The sequence below is a fragment of the Oxyura jamaicensis genome, chromosome 1, assembly GCF_011077185.1.
Source record: "Oxyura jamaicensis isolate SHBP4307 breed ruddy duck chromosome 1, BPBGC_Ojam_1.0, whole genome shotgun sequence".
NCBI lineage: Eukaryota > Metazoa > Chordata > Aves > Anseriformes > Anatidae > Oxyura > Oxyura jamaicensis.
In genome coordinates, this window is record NC_048893.1 from 74,446,131 (window position 1) to 74,460,607 (window position 14,477).

The window sequence follows — 14,477 nt, forward strand, 5'->3', positions numbered from 1 at the left end:
CTGGGCTTGACTGAGCCTCTGGGGGAAAGCAACACTGCTCAGAGGAGACCTGCTCAGATCCTTGTAAGCGCTGCTCTGCTACCACTTCTCTTTGGATAGAAGGGTGAATGGAAGTTAGTCATTGCAGTTTGGAAGAGATGATGTATTTCCCCCTGCGTGCCTGGGTAAAGTTGACTGGCTGTGAGTCCAGCCTCTTCCCTCACCTGTATTTTTTTTGTACTGACACTAAGGGACTGTGCAGTACTTGAGATCTAGAGCTGCAATGCAGTTAATGGATAACTCCAGCTCTCTGCAAGCCTTTAGAGAATTCCTTCTTGCTCTAGTAAGCAGCTAGATTAGTAAGTGCTGGCCTACGAAATTTTTGAAAAATTCTTTTATTTTTCTTGGATTTCTTCTACACTTTGGCAATAAAGTTTACGTCCTTTTTTGCATTGTGCTATTGCTTGTGAATTACTTACTTGTGAAGTAATGCTAGTTACCTATACAGTATGAAGTTTATAATTGTTGCTCCGTGTAGGTCTGTATCAGTAGTTTTGATGGTGTTGGTTGGCATCTTATATATATGAAGAGCTGGATATTTATTGTGAGTTAATCATTCAAAACTAAGTTAAAGTGGGCCAAATCCAAAGAAAAACATTTAACAATTTGCAGGTGCCAAACTCAAGCTACGCAAACTGCATTACAAGGGAAGTTAGTATTAGCACTAGTTTAGTTTCAAATGGACAAAAAAGTACAAAAAGATAAATTGATTTTCTTAAGACACTGCAGTTCAGTAGCAGAACTAGCAGTTGCTCTTCGGTCCTATATCCTAGCTAGTGGCATTTAAAGCCTTGGATGCAATGTCTCCTGAACTTCAGAGAAAACCACCCCCAAATGCCATCCTCAAGCTCAGCTCTAGAAATATTTAATGAGCAAAATTTTATATCAAGTTGCATTGAAATAATTAACAAAACGAGCATCAAAGCACAGTTATCTTCCCAAGCTAGCAGTATTATATACAAACCCTAAATCTCTAGCAAACCGGAGAAAGTATTATGCTGATCAACCATTTTCAGTGGGGAGAAATTAATACAAGACAGGCATTAAGATCCAACAGTGATGACTGCTGCTTAATTTTATTTTCTCTCATATGGAAGCAAGTGCAGTGTCTGTAGCCTGTGGCTTAGTTTGCTAATGCTAAGACTTCAGCCTGGATAGAAACCACATGGATCAGAGATTTCATTCTCTGAAAGCCCATGGATCCTCTGTCATGGAGTCCTTTGGGTACACTACACAAAGATCACTGTCTTGGTTAATTCCCCTTTTACACCTTCCATCTTTCAACTTGTTCAAGCCCTACTTGATCACTACTATGGAGCAGTTTAAGAAGGAAAGACATTTTGAATTCTTTTGTGACCCTGTTCAATGTGAAGCTGGGTACACAAAGTACGCAACATTTATGGAGTATCTGTCCTTAAAATGTCAATATTTACCAAGCAATTCTGTGTGTTGGCATCTCAGATATCATAAATAGCCCTCTGAAGTCAACTAAAAGACTTGAAGGCTTCCAGTAATTTCTGTGTGTTTTTGATTGTGCCATTATTTTCCTGCAGTGAGAAAGGAAAAGAAAAAAAAGGTGGTATCTAAAACGCTATGTGTATCTTTCTGCAAATGCAGTGATCTCACAGTAACGTGTTTTTTACAGTGCAATGCTGTTTCAGACATTTTTTTGTAGCCAAAGAAGAAAAACTGTGATATATTCCCAAATTTCAATTGCCAGTTACCTGCTCCCTCTGCCCTCCCTGATGTCTGTCTCTGAAGAATGCAGTTTGAGAGTTGTTCTTAAAACATTTTTTTAAATGACAGTCAGTAAGGGAATGGGAAAAGCAATACATTTCACCCCTCATAATTTTCAACAGTGCTTGAATTTTTAGTATGAAATACTTGTAATATATTGTGTAAGAACAGTCTTATAATAACATTTCAAGGGAAGGGAAGATCTGAAGTAATTTCAAAGACAGATTTGAAGATCCTTGCCTGGACACAAAAAGATGATAACTCTCAGGAAGTCATTTCAGAAAGAGACAAAGGGGGCTAAATTTATTGAATAAGTTATTAGTGTTAAATTATTAATTCATTTCTGACTCAGCTTTGAACTACTTATTAGCAATTAATTGATACAGATATTTCATCAAATGTGCTAGTAATTTTAATAAATATTTCTGAACACTTTTTTTCACTTGGTGCTAAGTGATGGACATGTGAGAATGTATGCTCAGCCTTAGTACTTGTCACTGTAGTATACAGTGTCCTTCAGAGAGGGGAGAGAGGCACTGATACACTGGGTAAGAAACAAAGCCTGGGAAGCAGTTCCTGTGCTGGTTCCTGGAGAGGACTAACAATGGCCTTTTTCAGCACACAAGAAATTGTGTCTTCTTATGTGTTTTTGGTTGAGATCATCTCCCAAAGAAAATTCCTGCCCAAGGGTTCTGGCTGTGCAGGCATCTGAGAAAATATGGTTCTCATGGTCTGTACTTAGAATTAAGTGGAAAGAGATTGCTATAAATATTAAACAGAAAGGGATTGCTACAACAGGGGGAGTTATTTTCGCTTTGCTGGATGGGGAGAAACAACCTGGCAGAACAGAGGAGGACCCTGGCTCTCTGCAGCACACCTGTCCCATCCCTCCTGGCTACAGAAAGTGGGGAGGACCTGTGAGGCTAGTGCAAGGAGATGTGTCCATCAGGGAAAAGAGTTGAGGAGCAGTAAATTTTTGCAGCCTGATCTAGGCTGGAAATCTTCCGCAGGGACCCTCACCGTCCTCCGTAGCAGCTGCTCCTCAGCACAAGAGCCTGTTGTGGGATTTTCCAGTGTTCGTGTGGCCCCCATCTGGTCTCGCTCAGGTCAGTGCTCAGTGGAGGAGGCTTTAGGCCACCCATGAAAACTTCTGGAAATCCCATTCTTTCTGTAATACACATTTGAGGTTGTTCCAGTTCCACTTGCTTATTAATTTTTGGAGGCTCTTTGAAGATAAAGAATGTACTTATTCTGATCCTTTCCACATGCTCTTTTTACTTTCATCGCCTAATTTAAAATCTGATTAATCTTTGAAGAAAAACATTTTATTGTTCTATCAACTTTCTTGTTCTATCAACCTTTCTTTCCTTTCAGCTCAGTGGTTTCCACAGGGTTAATAATAAAACTTACACATGCACCAAGTGAAAAATATATCAATAAGTCAAGTAAAAATCCCTATATTTGTAATTATTTGTTGTTTAATAGAAGGCCAGTTGAAATTATCCTTTGCCACCCATCAGAATGCACCAGGATGGTTGCTGAAACATGCATGCCCTTGTGCATATGCACACACACTCACCAGAGACATAGAAGAATTCCTTTGAAAACTGCCTATGAGCTTGAAAACTGCATGGAGCTTGCATTTAGATAATACTTCCATAGGTTGTTAGGTTTATAGGAATGCACAAAACATTACTGTCCTTCTACAGATGCAGGTATGTGGACACAGGGACACGAGAGTCCCTCAGGAACTGATGTTCCTCTGAATCACGAGCATAGACTTCCAGAGGAGTTTAGGATTCTGTGAACCTAAATTACTCCTGAAATAAGTTTCTTGTTTGGTGAATATTGCATCATGAATATTACCGAAATGGCTTAGTTCAAACTGTGAAGCTAGCCTTTTGGCAGGCATGGGAATCTTTTGTCTACCTCATTTTGTGTTAATACTGAGAGCATCATTTGCACCTGGAAAGAGGAACAAACCACGTAGTGCTGAAACACATGGAACTGCAAATACCCACAATACTACCTCATGCAGCTTCATTTCATGCACATGTATTTCTCTTCATCTCCCCTCTAGTGATTGAACTGAAGCCTCTTTGAAAGCTTTTGCAGCCTTTGATGGCTACATAAGCATGATATTCCAATGGTACAGATCTGTACCCTGCCTGACTGAACCTGAAAGGACTGATAAACGTTTTCTCAGTATAAACTACCAGAAGTAATTCAAGCTACAGAGTAGAAGCAGAGATTATTCAAAGTTTATTGAATTAGGACAGTACCTGAGTCAGGACATGTGTTTTTATTCCTACAGGAGCCACCCTTGCGGAAACTGCATGAGTCTCTGCGCCTAAGTTGCCTCTCTGCCTTTGTCTCATTGTGGATTTCAAAGCTGCCTAGTACAATCTCAGCAGGGCTTCTAGGAATAACTGCAACACATAATAATAATGGCTGTCTTCAGAGGAATACTGCTCTAAAAGTTTCTCATCTTTTAAAACATGCTTGCTGCAGTGTAACCAAACACAGCAAGAGGATGTTATCACTGTAATAGCTTTCTACAACACCATAATCTGAATTTTTATTCCATCAGAGAAATAGCTAATAAAATATAAAAAACAACGTCATACAGAAGAATTTATTTTAGGAGAGGGCAACCCATTTAAATCTTCACACATCCAAGGAAACTGTTGTGGGAGTCAGGTAGGGACGGGAGGTAGGAATGTACTTGGAGAATGCCAGGCATCTCGTTCTGTTCTGGAAAGGAGGAGTTTTTGTCATGTGGTTATACCAACTGGAGGAGTTCCCACTGGTCTTGGGAGAAAGTGAATGTTTCTGAAGGTTAGTTTGGGAGTTCCAGTTAATGGTTTTGGTCAGTTTCCAAAGGAAAATAAACAAACAAATAAATAAATAAATACTAATTTTACTTGGCACTTGAGCTATTTCTTGTCTGTCTCCTGTGACATAACTCAGAATCATGACACAATCAGTAACTTTTCCATTTATTTATTTGTATGTGTGTATATATACATATATATGTGACTGCTTTATATAATGGCCTTTATTTGCACATCATCTTTCAACAATATATTTTTTAATTGCTTTTTCTGTTCTAAAAAATAACTGCTCTGTCTTTCCTGAGATGTGTGCTTAGCCACGAGGCAATTTGTGCTGATGCTGCGGCAGGAAATTGGAACAGTATCAGCTGTCACAGCATCAGTCCCAGCTCTCGGCCAGTCTGCAAGGTGTGGGTCCTGAGGCCGTTCTTGCCTGCCCATGGCCATGGTATGCTCATAGCCATGGAGCAACACAAAGTTCTGCCACTGTGGCAAAATGGTGCATGAAAATGGTTTGGATCATGAAGTAAGCACCACTCCAAGATGTCCAGCCCATTTTTACCCCTTGCTCATGAGAATTAGTGCTGCAGTGAGGGATTCCACTCAAGGGAGTCAGAAATGGTGCATGGAAGAGGTTTTAAAGTTTGGAGGAACATTTTGCTGCTGTGATGAAAGCCCCTTCTTTGCCCTGTGAGTTTTAAGTATTGCCTTCATGCTGTGGAATACTCAAAAACAGAAAACCAAATTTTCACTCAAAGATATTTTGAGTGAATATCTTATACTCAGAAACGTGCATGTGATCAATTTTTTTCCTGCCAACCTAAGTCTAGAAAACAGTGCTTTCACAACCTGAAAAGGATGTTTCCAGTCTGTCTTTGAGCTTTATAGGTATGAGACCTAAAGCTCTTGTCTGAATTTTCAAATGCCTGTGAATGGCTGAAAACAAAACAAAACATGGCAGTGCATGGTGATACTAAGGCACCTATATAAAACACAAGTTGAAAAAAGACTGTGGAGCAGAAAATACGCATGGAAGTAGGTGTACCCCTGGGTAGTGTTGTTAATGATCCAGACATTAATTATTGTCTCCCTCAGCACAGTATGCTGCGTGCAGCCGGGAGCTGGCTCTTTGTGCCACCTGAAATAGAACTGGTGGAGAAACCAGCTGAATCTTGCAGCCTTGTTCTCCCAGGAGGTGTCTGCAGAACTACAGGTCCCCAGTAACAGCCTTAATGTGGTGTGTTTGCAGTCACTGTCCATCTGATCATGACTCAGAGCAGGTCTGCCTTGCATTAGCCATGCTGACTACACTTTGCCTAAGCATCTGCCTGCTTTTTGCATACAGCGGGCTCAGGTAGTGCTAAGGGAGTAGTCATAGCAACACCATGCTCAGCAGAACCTGCACATCCATCCAGAAAAGCTGGATACGGGCCAGGACTGCATGACAAACACGTTCTCCAAGCTGCTACCACTTCCACCTGTACACTGGATCCTGAAGGTACTCCAGCAGCACTTCCCCAATGAGAGACTTTAGGGAAATGTGGACTTAGGGAAAGATATCAGCAATGCCATATATTTGTTCAGCCTCAAAAGCTTTTTCCCACACAGGTCTGGCCAGTCCCTTTCCTTTGTGCTCAAGTCCTGAGTTTAGCAACACATCCGAGTCTACAGCACTTCACATGTCCAAACAGAGGTAGCCTGGAAACAGGCAAAGGCATGCCTGGAATGTCAGGATACTGCAGCTTCTCTCTGATATACCAGCAACAGTGGCAAGCTTTAAAAATAGGCATTTTGTGAACCAAATTCTGCTGCAGGAGCCTAAAACTTCACCAGCCGTCAGCCACTCAGCTCCCCCAGGCGGGCGCCCTGCATCCTGGGGCAGAGCACGGTACCCCTCCTGCCTGGGCACAGCACCTCCATCAAGACAAGGCAAGGCATCAGTGCAGGCTGTTAGCTGGGTTTTACACTATCTCATAATGATGAGACTTCAAAGTGACATACTGCTTCTGTTCTGCTGCTGGCAGGTGGTTTATAAAGCTGTTTTGTCTGCTCAGTTTCTAATAGCACCTTTAAAGGCAGCCCCACTCTTGTTGCCGAGATTTAATTAACTGGACAAGAATAACCTTTTTCGCCAAGTGCTTCATATCGCAGGAAAAGATACCAAAGTTTATATTTCTAAAAACTTGCTCTTTCAAATAGGTTTTTCCTTGTTGTAAGACCACATATGCCCTCTGCTGTTCCTTCAAACTCTATGAAGCAAAGACATTATCAGAATATTATTGGTATTATTATTACTGATATTAATTTAATAATTATAGGAAAGCTTTTAAAAAAGAAGAAATATTCTGAACCAAAGTAGTAGTCTATTTTTTTTTACAGATCAGCCTGAACCAAATCTCAACTTTGTATTTATACCTTGATTTCTGGATATTAGAGAATGTCAACAAGCTCATTGATGAACTGTGATGTTTAATAGCTCAGTTGGAATGAAGGTATCAGACTCTGCTTTTCTTTGCAAATGGTTCCCAGAAGGGCATGCACAGGATGATGCACGCTGGTGCAGTACTGCTGTCACATCTCCCTTCAAACTGGCAGCCCCACCAAGCTCTACCTCAGTCCTAGTACAGGAATCATCAAAAGATTGATTTTTTATTTAATGCAACTCAAGCTACTGCAAAATTACAATTACATTTCAAGAAACAAAGGATCCTTACTGAAGGTTTAAAGTCCCGCTTGTCAGGGAATACAGAGCCCTGTTTATAGCCAATGAAAGAACCTCGCAGACACTCTGAAGTTTATATCAAGCTTATCTTCCAAATCCAAAGGCCTAAATCTAGCACAGATCCTTTTCAGACTTCCTGGGTTTACAGGCAGCTGTTGGGTCTTCTTGCACAGGGCTGGCAGCATGGTTGCCTGTCCTGGGAAAGCTATAACCTTGCAGGAGGTGTTTCAAGTAGCTCCACCTGTGAGCATGCAGGTGGGGTTTGGGGGCTTGTACTGGATGCAGAAGAGTACAAGTAAATCTCTTGGGAAAGCCTGGCAGAAGGAATGCTTTTCAGATTTTGAGTTTTCATGCTTCCTAAGCATGTTGTCTGATGTGTTTCACATTTCTGGAGAGTCATCTGGAATAAGATCATATATGCAAAAGCATATACCTTTAAAGCTAGGTCTATAACAAAAATCTAGGTAAATCTCCAAATATAAAGGACTGTACATGTTTTCAGAAAGCAAACTGCTTGCTTTTTTTTTTACATGCTGAATTTCCTCAATGTTTCAGACAGAGCTATTCCTAAGGAACCGTTTCTTGATAGCATGCAGGCCTTTAACAATCCTGGATAAACTTTATATAGTGTTTAATTTACTTGAGTAACAGATAATGGAAACAACATCTTGACTAGAATGCACTTTTCCAAATTAATTCGTCTCTTCTGACAACAGACACTTTTCTTGACAAAGATAAGTTTCTGAGTGCTATTCAAATTGTTCCCTGCTGTTTGTACAAATTACATACACAGTATTATTTTAATTTTTAATCACAGCTGAGCAACTACTTGACACCCTCATTTTAAATTATAGCCTAATCCAGATCTCACTGGCTCCTAATAAATCTCATGGCACCTCTGAAGAGTGTGTGTCCCCATGTGAATGTCATGCAGCAGTGGCCAGCTGAGGTGCTGGAGTGAATATCTCTCCATCAGCCATGGGCAACATGGTGGGCTTTTTCTAACAAAACCTAATTATGACAACTGACAGAGATGACTATATATGTCAATAGTCTTCTGTGGAAGGGTACTAGTTTGCTGCTGGACAGCACAAAAATGGGTTGATAAGATGGTGTTTAAACTACTGTGTTTATTTACATGGAACAAATTGCACCCCCTACCCAAATCTTGCACAGGCCCATTTGTTAATTGCTGTGCCTGTCTAGCTTGCTAGTGTGTGATTGAGTGACCACATGCAGTGCCTTCATACAGATTATTTCTACTTATACTCTAATTACAATGCCTCCTAAGACACTGTTCTCAGTGTTCTCTCCTATACTGGAAAATGCTCAGCCAAAATTGTCCACGAGGGTGCAATTAGCTGTGAGCAGAGCACCAAAACCTGGAGTATTTTTGACTAAGAGGTCAATTAGTGTGACTGGGAGCCAAAGAATGCAGTCAGCCATAGGATGGTCAGAGGGAGCAACCAACTGAATTGAAGTCAGCTGATTAGGAAACAACTCCTGAGAGCAAGATGAATTTTCACCCTGGAAGTGATGAATGTAGACCCATCTGAAGTGCTCAGGCAAACTGGACACTCAATCAGCATTCGATTAACCTGAGCTGCCCCTAGGTGAAGGCATATACATAAGATTTAAGTATATATGCAATAGTCTTACCATGTATGAGTCTACCAAAAGCTGTGCTCTATATAATAAAATATTAGCAAAATTAGTAAATAATGGTAATAAATTCAAAAATAAAAATTCAAAAATAAAAAACTCATAAATTCAAAATAAAAATGAAATAGCTGTGTATTTGAGCAAAATATTTGTGTATCAAACAGATGACTCCTCTACCTCAGCTTGCAAACACAGATTACATGTGTTTCAAATCTAAATATCAGAATATTTTGTTTTATTTAATAATAAGTCTTAGCATAAAATAAGACTAGACTTTCAGGTTAATTAAAGTTCACTAGAAATGAGTGTCTGATATCAAACCTATGCCTTTGTAATTAACATTTAGGAGGCAGGGTTAATTATTATTGTCCCCTCTGTTAGTCTGCCATGTAGAACTAAGAAATCAAAAGCTCTGAGTTTGATTCCGAGGTTGCCTCTTGTTAATGCGGCAATCACCCTGATCCATGACTAGTGCTGTGAACTCCTCAGTGCAGGTGTGGAGGAGAAGGGGAAAAGTATGTGGGCTTCTTTTATGTGGATTTCCCTACTCCCCTTGCCCAGCCATTGGTACCACACCAGCCCCAGAGTCTGGGGACAGTTCTTGCATGGGTGGTGGCACTGGAGTGATGGGACAGCCAAAGGTCCTGATCTTTCTGTGGAGGGAGGAGTGGTTGGCTTGACATCCTCAGCAGTTTTTTGTGTGAGTGGCATGGTTCCGGGGGGGGGCGCCGCGCGGCTGCAGGGGTGCCAACCCTTTGGCTAAGCTGTGGTAGGGGCTTGGGCTGATGTATATGTCTCTTGCCATTCCCATTCTGGCATTCAGCTGCAGCCAGGGGATGGAGACAGCAGGTTCCCTACCTTCCCCTTCATTCAGACTGCAAAGGTGAACTCTTATACTGCTAGAATAAATGCTGTGAAGAGAAGCCTGCAACAACAATATCTCACTGTTCCTGAGAATGGTAAGGAGGGTTCTCTTTGGATACCCTAGGTGATTTGAATGGTGAGTGTGAAAACCAGTGTGATCCTTACTGTAATAACCCCTCACCTGCCATTTTCTTTGACTACTCAAGGCTTGGTGGCAGGAGCTGGGCACCCAGATTTCCAGCTCTGCCACTGCTTTCCCAAAATGCACAGCAGCCACATGGATGGGGCAGCACATGCTCTTTTAAATGAATTCCCACACTTCCTCCCTACTGCACTTTTAACCCCAAATAGAAGTGTATATCAAAATAGAAATGTATATCAACAGTAAAACAAGCAAGTAAGCAGCACAAGCAGAAGGCTGGCAGGCAGTGGGGCAGGTGGGCTGAAAGCACCTCCAGGGCCCCACAGCAGAGCTGGCCGTCAGCTGGACTTGCTCATCTGAACGTGAGAAGCCAAGCCGCTCCACCAGCAGGGAGAGGAGCTTGGCTGGCGGTGGTGGCAGCAGCAGCTCAGGTAGGCCTTTGCAGACATGCTGTCATTATTTTGCAGAAGGAATGTCAGGAAAAGCTCTGGGAAAGGAAAAACTGTAGACATGCTCAGGTTTGGCTCTCCTAAAGGCTACCTCAGTTAGCTTCACTTGGTTTGTCTCTGTGATTCAGAAACGTATGAACAATAGTCTAGATTTATTTTTAAATGAGGTCATAAATGGCATCACTCCAATCAGAGTAAAGGCAAAGCTTTCTTTACATTAGCTAGATAAATTGTCTTTCCTTGAAGTGGAAATCATGACTCCTAAGTTTATTTCTTGTCCCTGTTTATATGTTAAGAATGATGTGTTTGGCATTTGGGATGTCTTTTAAGGCAGAATAGCTAGTTCTGTTTATAAGTGTATTGTGGCACTGTTGGGTTTTATGTTGCAAAATTTCCTTTGTTAGTTTCTTGACCATGACTAAAATTATACTATTTTAGTATTGAGTTGGTTGTTCTCTTTTCAAAATATTTACATTGTAAAGCTCGTGCTACCAAGTTTAGTGTAGTGTAGCAGTCACAAGTTCACTTCTCCTATACACTGATTGGGCAGTGATCGGACCACATAGATGTCAGCAGACCTACTCATTTATTGTGGAGGAGGATGAGATCTCCAGGGCCTGTTACAAACAAGTCTGATTTAAGATTTGTTTTCCAGATATGTTTAAACCACCATGTACTGTGTGTACATAATTAATATGGAGTCTCTTAATCTTTGAAACCATAGTTTATGTTACTGATTTCACAAACTGTTTGGGATGCTACTATGATAAAATTCTGAAGGTGTTTCTCTTGGTAAAAGAAAAATAGTGATGCTGGAAATGTGATGCTCAGCACTGGGGCAGTGACCTGTCCTACTTGAGCTAAGAAGTAGCTGAATTCACTTGCAGAGTACAAAAGAATATTACCTTTATACAGAAACTAAAGAAGGTCAAGATGGTCAATGAGCAAATTGTTCCGTTGTGTGTATGACATAGTTTACCTGACTCATGCTGTCTTGTGATGAGCATTTCCCAACAGAGTGGTGTACCCTTGAGTATGCGGAGATACTGCTTCTCTCAGCTTTTTCCTGGCTGAGAGCTGTGAGGTTAGTTTGGTTTGGTCAAATTTGGGATTTTACTGTTTTGTCCTTAAAGTACATGGTATTGTATGGTTATTTTAGGAACTTCCATTGTGTATGTAGGTACAAGAGAACTTCCACTCCCTCTACATCAAGAGATGCACTGAAACATTATCTCTGTTTATCTTTCCTGCACTGAGATTAACTATAGTGACTATTGATTATAAATGATCTCACCATTACTTAAATGACATATAAAGGTACATGCTTACCTGAGAAACTAATGACATATGGCTGACTTTTAAGATTTAATGAATGGAGGACCGCTTCTGAAAGACTACAGTTCATAGGGCCACCTTCCTATCTCACTCATAAATTTAGTGCTATATGTAGCCAAACTTGTAAAACATTCGATCAGTGATCAAAATATGAATGAACTTTTCATTTTTTCAGATCTGAAGTCTGTGTTAGGATAAATGGTGTGACACAATCACAAGCTTCAAATCCTTTCTTCCCCTAATTTCATGTGATTGCTTTCTTAGGAAGCACGAGATCCTCTTGCCAAGAAGTAAGCACAGAAGGAGGCTCGGGAGAATTATGTCTTCCTGGAAAGTGAAACTGAGTTACCCAGAAATGTGCCTGGAAAACAGGTCAGAGAGATAACTGAAAAAAAAACAGTTACTGTTTACCTTTTTTCCTGATTTGCTGCACGTTTGTTTTAAAACTGTTTGAATATGCAGATGTCAGGCCCAGATTTTTTGAGTTTTAAAGTAGGCAAAGAAAGGTCTCCACCTCATTAGCTCTGAGGGTCTCCGCCACCACTCCTCACAGCTAATTAGTCCTCTACCTCAGGAAAAAGAATATCAGGTTTGTAAAGGCTCTTTTTAAAGAAGCTGACAGAGTATTGCATTGCCACATTGGTCAAAAAGCTACTGAAAAGCCACAAAAGACACACTTTTGCCTCCCAAGTTCCTACCAGTTCTCCCTTTCTGGAGAAAAGTCCCGTAACAGCCCTTTTAAGCCTCTTTGTTTTCTTGGTCAGGAGATGGCAGGGCTGATAGATAGGGATTTAAACTAGAGTTGAAGGGGGGAGGGGATAATACCAGGCATGCCGGTGACGAGCTAAGGGATGGTGCGCTAGAATCAGAGGCACTGTGTGCCAGTGAGGACCTTCGGTCAGCTCCACAAGATGCTGCGTGTAGGGAGGCTCATCTGAAATGCTTCTACACAAATGCACACAGTATGAGGAATAAAATGGATGAGCTAGAAGTCTTGGCCCAGTCCCACAGCTACGACATCATTGCCATAACTGAAACCTGGTGGGATGAGTCCTGTGGCTGGTGTGCTGAAATAGATGGTTACAGGCTCTTCAGGAGGGACAGGCAGGGTAGGCGAGGTGGTGGGGTGGCGATGTATGTGAAGCATGGGCTGGACTGTGTGGAACTTCAAATTGGCAATGGCAAAGTTGAGAGCCTCTGGGTAAGGATTAAGGAATGAACAAATAAAGGGGATGTCATTGTCTATTACAGACCACCTGGCCAGGACGGCAACGCTGATGAATTATTCTTTGCAGATCTGAGAGATGCCTTGAGATCAACTCCCCTTGTCCTTATGGGGGACTTCAACCTGTCCAGAGGAGGGCGACAAAGATGGTGAAGAGCCTGGAGGGGAAGACATATGAGGAGTGGCTGAGGTCACTGGGCCTGTTCAGCCTGGAGTAGAAGAGGCTGAGAGAGGACCTCATTGCGGTCTACAACTTTCTCGCGAGGGGGAGTGGAGAGGCAGGTGACCTATTCTCCATAAACACCAGTGATAGGACCTGTGGGAACAGGGTGAAGCTGAGGCAGGGGAAGTTCAGACTGGACATCAGGAGGAGGTTCTTCACCGAGAGGGTGGTTGTGCACTGGAACAGGCTCCCCAGTGAAGTAGTCACTGCACCAAGCCTGTCTGAATTTAAGAAGACTTTGGACTGTGCACTTAGACACATGGTCTAAACATTTGGGTAGACCTGTGTGGTGCAAAGAGTTGGACTTGATGATCCTTATGGGTCCCTTCTGACTCGGGATATTCTATGTTTCTGTGATTCTCTCAGGGCTCCCCAGAAGCATCAGCTATGAAACAGGATACCAGGAAAAACGTCACAGTTCATATGACATTGACACATGTGGGACTTTTTTAAATAGAAAATTCAAAGCTTAGCATCATCTGTTGTAAACTTCCAAGGATAAAGAAGTGTGTGTGTGTATTCATCCCTGTAAATACTCCCCAAAACACTATTTTTGGTCATGGCAACACAGCTGAGGCTGACCATACACAAGCCATCTTTCAGGCCACATTGGCAGGAAAAGAGTTTCCTTCCCAAGCATCTGGCTTTCATCTGGGCGGATATGCTTGGTCAGGCGTTTTATTTTTTGAACTCCACCTGCATTTAAGTACATGTGCCTCTGTCTGTGAGGGCTGGTAGGGCAGAGAGTTTGCTGTACACTGAAGAATTTCAAAATGAACTTAACTACCTCCTTCTTCCATCTATGGTGGCACAAGTCTAGAGCAACTGCAATAATTTCAGTGAGATGACTCGTGGATTTACACAGGTGTGAGAGCACAGCTGCGCACAGATCAAGGCTCTTATAAGTGCCAGCTCATAGAAAACATGCACAGAGACTGGCAATCCCTGAGTCTAATAAATTTTCATTTTGCAATCGATGCTATCCACAAGCATTAGACATAAAAATATATCATGAAATCTAAAATAAATGTAAATTTGTTGGGCTCTTTGTCCTGGATAGAACAGGAGGATGATAAAATGTCTACCCCACCCTGCTGTTGCTTAGAGTACAAAGCTCAGTGCCTGTACTCTGTGCTGTGATTAAACAGAGGAGTGGACTGCAGTCTCCCTGCATTAGAGGAGACAGCTAATGACAGCAGTTGTACTATGGATGACACATCACAATCAAAAACACTTGAATTTGTT

General features: G+C 41.6%; 1 protein-coding gene across 2 annotated transcripts in view; it reads left to right on the forward strand.

Moving 5' to 3' along the window:
* Positions 1–14,477, forward strand: part of LMNTD1 (lamin tail domain containing 1) — a 184,123-nt gene that overhangs the window by 144,445 nt on the left and 25,201 nt on the right. The window contains exons 1-2 of one of the 2 annotated variants that reach the window (XM_035321507.1): positions 11,425–11,533; positions 12,049–12,156. In XM_035321507.1, the coding sequence (XP_035177398.1) occupies positions 11,436–11,533; positions 12,049–12,156 (206 nt within the window). In that variant the 5' untranslated portion in view covers positions 11,425–11,435. Of the gene's footprint in view, positions 1–11,424; positions 11,534–12,048; positions 12,157–14,477 lie in introns of those variants that run through there. The other variant, XM_035321516.1, reaches the window with a different exon arrangement.